Source organism: Dermacentor variabilis, chromosome 8 (genome assembly GCF_050947875.1).
Source record: "Dermacentor variabilis isolate Ectoservices chromosome 8, ASM5094787v1, whole genome shotgun sequence".
Classification (NCBI taxonomy): domain Eukaryota; kingdom Metazoa; phylum Arthropoda; class Arachnida; order Ixodida; family Ixodidae; genus Dermacentor; species Dermacentor variabilis.
In genome coordinates, this window is record NC_134575.1 from 14,637,603 (window position 1) to 14,645,343 (window position 7,741).

A 7,741-nucleotide genomic window follows, 5' to 3' on the forward strand; every position below is an offset into this window, starting at 1 on the left:
AACGTCTTTGCAACATTGCTTCGAATGTCGGAAAACAATTTCCACCCGTGTTCTGAATTCATTACAGCATACTTCATTTTAAGCCATAGTCTACAGATGCAGGTCGTAAGAAAAGTAATTGAAAATGCAGCTAATGACACGTAGTTGCTGTTTCGCAGTGAAATTACGCAACTAAAGGCGTTTGCTTACGAAGAGAAAGTCGAGCATTCAAAATCACTCGGCGCGCACTATTTCAACATTGGAAGTTTTATTCATCGCTCTCAATTAATAATTCTCGTACGTTGGTAGAGTAGTACCGTCGCTCTCCCGAAGAGGCCTAGCATTGGCTAAGCCGGACACATTTGTTGTCGGCACGTCGCCGGTAGTAGCCGCTCTTGCAGAAGCATCTGGTCTGGCAATCAGCTGTGCAGGGTCTAGGGCCTCGTGCATCGCACTTTTCTTCACCGCAGGAGCTGCTCTCGCAGACCTTCCAAACTTCTCCAGGACCACAGCGAAGCGGGCGTATTTGCCACCCTACGCGAATAGGAAACAATGTAAAAAAAATGTATTTCTTTTACGTATTTGTTACAAATCTGAATAAATAGACTTTCGAACGGATGTCTCTGCAAATGTCGACGAAAAAGAAGCATCGCGGATGAGCGCGAGCTCTTGGGCCGGTTGGTGCGTGACGAACTTGAGACAAGGGGTACCAGCGAAACACAAAGGACGCGCACAAAAGAAAAAAGCGTTAGACACGGAGGGGCGCTGGGCTTTCATTTGTACTCTATTGCAATTTGCATTGACGCACATAACCTCGGGCGCATGCGCATCTTCTGCTCCTCCCAAGACCCGTCCATCAATGTCGGTTTCTTATCACCTTTTACCTACCCGATAGGAAAGCACGCTCCTTGTTGGTTAGAACCTTGTTTGTCCTCGCAAACATAATTGCACGGCGAGGTATCCGAGCTATTAGACGACGCCGGTAATGTTGGCTGGAAATGACAGACGTCAAAGGCGCGAGGTGATACGGGGGTGCAATCTCACGGAATCGCACCCCTGACGTGGTAGGAGGAACACCGGGACCCGTTTGTCACATATGGTTAAGCTATCCGGGCTCCAAGAAAACTCGGGTGCCCTCCTCCACATTTCTGTAAGCGCCTTCAGAGCAAAAGTGCGTAACTGCCGAGTGACTATTCGCGGGCAAACTGTAGGCACAAAGTACTTTACACTCGCAGCATCGTTAAAGAATACAATGATCAACCATCGTGTATGCTCGTCGCAATAGAGTCCTGCGAGCCGACTTTTACGCGAAAGAAGCATTCAAATACCAGATGTTTCTTTTTTTATGCGGAAGAATTTTTTAAAAGAAAACTGTCACATCAAAACCCCTACCATGTTTGCTGATATATACTCTGCGTGGCTAGGCGGACATTAGAAGCAAGAAAATACTGAACCATAATTTCGCTAATACCTTAGATACATCTAAATATTTTTAAGTGCTAACCTTAGGGTGCATATATTTACGTAATTGAAACCGAGAAACATCGAAGTCACCTTCACTATTCAGAACCTGCGTGTATATCCATGAAAAAACACCGTTTACTCGTATTTGTAGTGGTAAAAGCATTTTTCTTTTTTTGCTAAACGCATCGAAGACGCATGTGGTGGGTTGCATGTTTATGCTCCATCGTGTATCCTCATGTCACCTCGATGTAACGTGTATTTTGCGGGTACTTTCCGTCGTCGATGTCAAGATAACCGCCTCGATCAATTTTTTGTCAATTTCTTCGAGCGCAAATGACATCTAATATCACAGAACCGGTTACACAAAGATTCGCCGGTATAAGACTATATATTTTTTTTACTAATACTTCGTGTTCCCATTGCCAATATTCGTGGTCGCGTGATTTACGAACAAGTATGGAAATACACGAGAGGTTTGAGGAGAACACGCTGGGCTTTTAGGGTAAAGATCACAAGATAGTATCGCGGAAACCGAAGGAACTTACCTCGCTGGGCAACTGCGCATCCGATGACGACGACGAGAATGGACAAGAGGAGGGAGGTTCTCATGGTTACTGCCGGCTTCCCCGTGTCGATTCATCAGCATAGCGCATTACACGGTATTTATACACAGTATGCGCAGTTTCATCGGCCAGTAGAAATGGCCCCGCTTATCGGTTATCATACACACGCTGCGAACCCTTTTTTTGTCGTTATGAACACTTTCTGTTATTCGTGTCAATCGTGTGTCCCGAGGTGCAGCGGCATTGTGAAAATCTATGGGCTTCTACAGATTACGAGAACCGTGTCACACATGGTCACTTTCAGAGAGGCTGATACTCGGTGACCTTTGTCCGTCACGATAGCGGGGTTTTCTGTGGTATGGGAAATAACCAAACTGTCATTATTCCTCTGAAACACACAGTTACAAAAAAAAACAACTCTAAGTTGGAAAGAAAACATATCCTAGCTCTCCTGTTTCATTTATGAATACAGGGTGTCCCAGCTAACTCTAGCCAGAGCTTAAAAATATGCGAATGCTACGAAGCTTGACAGAACCAAGCTAATGTTGTTTGCCGTCGCTTGGATATGCTCAAATTATTATTTTTTCACTCCGCCTAATCAGATAATTAGTCTTAATTAGTTATTCAACTTCTCAAATAATATAACAAGATGGAAAGTGTCAATGAGAAAATTGCAGGGCGACATAAAAAACTCCCAATACAGCTTTCTGCTGCTCAATAAATGCTACATGAAAGTGTTTTTGGAGTGCGAAAGAATCCCGCAAATGCACGCACAATTGCTGCGTGACTGGCCGCTCGAGGCACTTTAGCCCGCGTTACACGTGGGCTTCTTTTGTGCTCGGAAAAACAATTTTACGTAGCACGTATTGAGCAACAGAAAGCTGTATCGGGAGTTTTTCATGTCGCTCTACAATTTTCTCATCAACACTTCCCATCTAATTATATTTGCAAAGTTGATTAATTAATTAGGACTAATTATGTAATTTGATAAACTGAAAAACAAACAATCTGAGTACTGCCAAACGATGGCAAACAACATTAGCTTGGTTCTGTCCAGCTACGTGGCATTCGAATATTTTAAAACTGGGGCCAATGATAGCTGGGACACCGTGTATTCGTCCAGTTTGCCGGGAATCACACAAGTTCCGACAAAGCTCTAGCTGTATTGGCTTCTATCTTGCAACCCGTGCTTTCTTTGCGTTTATGATAAAAACGGTCCAAAACATGAAGAGACTAATTACACTTCAGTTCAGCCACGTAGTAGTTTCTTTAATAAAATGTATCACGAAGGCCTTAACAAAAGTTACGCACAGAAAGAAATCACTTCTGAAGTATCCGTCAATGAGCACTGCCGATGACGGAGCTAGACTCGGTGATTCAAATAATAAAAGATTACGCAAATGCGTCTCATTGCCTGACGGCTGAGTATCCTTGTCGCGAAGTAATTGTAATCGAGGGCAGTAACAACCGTTTTATCGGTTGTGCACACTTACAAACGGGGCGATATACCTGTTTCTCACAAGCGAGACCTGCATGTACACGTGCGTCGCGTTTATACAAACCGTGTCTCTCTGAACATTTGCCTCGCCGATATGAAAAAGCAGGGTTCCTTGCCGACACACTCAGTGCCCTGTATACAAGGAGGAAGAGTAGGCGGTTTAGTATTCGTTAACGTGTATACGAAAATTGCCGGAAATGCTTATTTTATTTTTGCAAGTCATTACACCGATCATGCTGTGCGTTTCACATGCGGCTGCGGACAATTTTATCAAACAACGGACACTTCTGCTGAGAAAATTGACTTCCATATAAAAAACAAGGTTAGAAAATGCGTAAGCTTGAACGAGGACAAACTGCCTTCTGTTCAGTATTTTTGACCTCCGATTTGCGCATCGTGTATTTCTTGTAGGAAGGAAATTCTGAAGCAATCTTACAAAAATGAAAGCTCGAATATTCCTGATGTAGTTTTGTAAGCACCAGTACATCAATCCAAAGTGGTCGCGAAAATCCGAACTGAATTTCTTCAGCCCATTTTGATAATTTGATGTTTTCATGTATTTGAGTAAAACGAATAAAATCCGCATTGATTCTATCTATATCCGTTCGAGCATTAGGAAAAATACGTGTAATGATAAGAATACATGCACAATTTAGAAGTATGCTCGTTCTACTATTACAGTCACATCGGACAACGAAGAAACCTGCAATGTTTGTCGGTGGGAGCCATAATTTTATAAAGAAAGCCGTGTGAAGCCAATCGTGGGTACACGAGGAAGCGTCAGCGACAGTGTCCCCGATTTATTGTAAGGAAGAGGCCGCTGCGACTGGCGTCTTGGTGTCGTCACACTGCTCCTTCGGGACGCATCTGCGGTCCGTGGGACGACGGAACAGGCCCGGGGCGCAAAAGCAGCCCATGATGCAGTTCCTTGCGCAAATCTTGTTGTCGTCTGCAGCATCTGCGCAGGTTCTCTCTCCGCAGTCCCCACTGACACAGGTGTACTCTTCACCTGGAGCGCATTCTCCGGGGCCTAGAATTTTCTTTCCAGCTGGTGGAAATTTAAGGAAAGCATAAATTATAACAGGGTAATTTGTGAGAACGGATCGAATAAGAACCCAATCGAATAATTTGCGATAGTGAGCAGGGGTTTTCTCATGTAGTGTAAAACGATGTTGAAACCCTAGCGGTAGTACCATTAGCAAGATTTTGTCATTAAAATGCACTTTCTGAAGCGTTGTTAACTCAACCATATTAGTCGAGAAATTATTGATATATTTTTACGATATTTGGGCCTCCAAAACACTATTGGGCCTCCAAATTCGATATTTGGGCCTCCAAAACATATATTTCAGATAGCTTATACGCTATTATATGGGACACATGCGTCCCTATGTACGTCAAGGGAGTCGAACATTTACGTGGACTTATAAGCTTCTTGCCCAAGATATATAGCTCCATGAAGCAATTTGTTGTGGTAGGGAAGCACAAGTAAACATTGCAAACGTTGCCGCTGGTGAATATGCTGTTTTCGAGCACAGAGTAGAAACAATCCGTGCACCTCTTTCGAGCGGAAGCTTTTGTAATTTGGCTTCTTGTCTTGCGCACACTCTTGCGTATACGCGCAAGGCTTCTGCTCCGCTGTCAGGTCAAAAATTTTCGGTAAGAACCTGTGCGACCGCTTGGCAGAACTGCAGTGATGTCAGAGCGGGCATAAGGAGCTTGTTAGTGTGCAGTTTAACGTACTACATGATGTAAACAATGAAGCAGACTCACTGTGGTTGTCATAAAAAAAATGTTATAGAATCTTTGCTTCCCATACGAGGAATTTGAGTTGTTTTCCTGCAATAATCTTAACACATAACAGCGTTTCTCTAAAATAAACCAGGCCACACATAAAGGCACAAAGTATACATATTCGTTACTTTCAAGTGGCTATTATAACACAAATGTGCTACCCATGAGTGAATGCCGCCAATTGGTATCCAGTATCCCGTCATGGTACACTGGGACACTTATGTCCCAATGCCTCTTTCATGGTAAAACAGTGCTTCGTATACTTCGCACTACTTTAAATTCAAGATCTCGGTTTTTTAAGAACCCTTGATCACTACACTTTGTACTGTAATCATTAACTCCCTTCATTGTTTAGAAAGCTATGCAAAATAAGTACATAATCCGTAGACGGCAAAGCACCCATTGTTGCGTGACTCCACCAACGTTTCGTCGGTTTTTTGTCATAGACCTGTCGACCGAAATAAAAGATTTCGGCAACGGGAAGCTTACTAGATCTATGAATTGCCCTCAGTAGGTTTGTAGGGGCAAAACATCTGCACTGAGGCGTGTTTGAAATTCGGGCAAAGATGTGTCCCATGTACCTTAAGGGGTTAAAGTACTAACGGAGCCTTAGGAACAGATGATCAGTCTGCCGAAATCTTGGTACAATTAACTCGCGCTTCACAGCTTAAGAAGGTCACAAAAATACTTCTGCGGTTTCTGAAGGCTTCCGGAAAGAGCGAGCGACTGTGATGCGGAGCAGAGAACTTTCATTACGTTCGCAACATCAACATTCATTTTTCTCTTGGTAAATCGCTTCTGCAGAAGCTCTAAACGTGGGAAAACATTCATGAATGGAAAAAAAAATATCTTGTAGCAACTACGGCTGCAACAAATTCAGGCTGTAGCCCGAAGCTTTAACAAACCAGGACAAATTTATTTCAACTGCGAAGCATTCTCTCTGAGAAACTCGTACGATTTTCTTAAGCAGCTTCGTGCTGTGCAGCTTGGGCGTGATATTGTGAATATGTTCGACGAGCGCTGCGTACAATTAACACGCTCTGTTACACCTGCTTCTCCGGTTAGATATTCGATTATCTACCAGTAATATTGCGAGACCTTTGCCATTGTTCGTGCTTCACTGTGGCAGGTCACTGCTTGACCTTGACGTCTTTCTCGTTTTCTGACCGCTGTCACCTTGGAAAATGACATTACATCTAATACTGAAACTCCTGAATCGTAACTATGACACCTCCTCGCATGCACTGGCACCATGCCAAACTCTTCTGCGCAGTGAGTCACTTGAGAACCAAACGCGCTTTACCTAAACTTTGTACATGCACCACTGTGGTGAGCGCTATGCAAAGTTCCATGAACGAAGTTCGGATTCAACAGCACTAGCCACTTAAGCACGCATACGTAGCCATCTCTTTGAAGATTTCTGCACGTTGACACTTGCTCTATTAGTAATCTGCATGCATTCAACGATCAGGGCAGGTGGTAAGTTTGTACATCTCGTTTCATCAAATAAATGAAATTATGGGGTTTTACGTGCCAAAACCACTTTCGGATTATGAGGCACGCAGTAGTGGAGGACTCCGGAAATTTCGCCCACTTGGGGTTCTTTAACGTGCACCTAAATCTAAGTACACGGGTGTTCGCGCATTTCGCCCCCCATCGAAATCGCTATCTCGTGCTCAGCAGTTCAACACTATAGCCACTGAGCAACCACGGTGGTTATTTCATCAAATACGGACGCATATTTACATCAGCAGGTTTGCGTCTCTTTCACCCATTCGATCTTGAACCCTAATTGACCCTTCGATATATGATCAATATTTCCTCGTACGGATAAAATGAGGGAAATATTTCTATTACAATAAGACCATGGCTTTTAATTATAAGGTAACACATATTTGAAGACAACAGATACTGCCAGAGAGATAGTGTACTGTCACCTCACCTGTTCTCCTCTGAGGAACAGAAAGTGTGTTTGCATCGTAGGTGACAGTCGTCACGAAAAACGCTACTGCCACAAGCCTCATACTAGCGAGCTCTTTCAGGCGACCGTACATGCTCGCGGAAGCGAGAAAGCAACACACGCAAAATCCGCTCACCTAATCGCAAGTCCTACTTTCTTTTTTCTTGTCGATTTTTTCGATTGGTGTTCGTATAAGCAGCTGGAAATTTATACTCTTTAATTTCCCCACCGTTTCTAAGGTCCCCGTGCGCGGCAACCACGAGTGTCCTCTTACGACAGGCAGGTGGTGCGAGGGTATATTAATACGACGCGCTGCGCTCTTGCTTCTTTTCCGTCGAACAGTCCTAACCATCGAGCACAGAGATTTAAACGACCCAGCGATTGAACGCATATCAGCTCTTGGCGAACAGGTGCGCTACCCTTTCGTTAGGCTAACCGCACGCTCTCTTTCGCGGAAGACGTAGCAGCAGGCTGTCGCGTGGA

The 7,741-nt window shown here is 43.9% G+C and overlaps 1 protein-coding gene and 1 long non-coding RNA gene across 2 annotated transcripts; both read right to left on the minus strand.

Annotated features, from left to right (window-relative positions):
• Positions 1 to 225: 225 nt before the first annotated feature.
• On the minus strand, positions 226 to 2,344 carry LOC142589685 (uncharacterized). Its single transcript, XR_012829906.1, has 2 exons — positions 1,989 to 2,344; positions 226 to 513 (listed from the first exon to the last, which is right to left on the minus strand). It is a non-coding gene; the product is annotated as an uncharacterized LOC142589685 (long non-coding RNA).
• Positions 2,345 to 3,062: 718 nt separating this feature from the next.
• Positions 3,063 to 7,422, minus strand: LOC142589687 (ixochymostatin-like). Its single transcript, XM_075701227.1, has 2 exons — positions 7,241 to 7,422; positions 3,063 to 4,552 (listed from the first exon to the last, which is right to left on the minus strand). Exons 1-2 carry the CDS (start codon positions 7,350 to 7,352, stop codon positions 4,305 to 4,307), a joined length of 360 nt encoding a protein of 119 aa, XP_075557342.1. The 5' UTR covers positions 7,353 to 7,422; the 3' UTR covers positions 3,063 to 4,304.
• Positions 7,423 to 7,741: the final 319 nt, after the last annotated feature.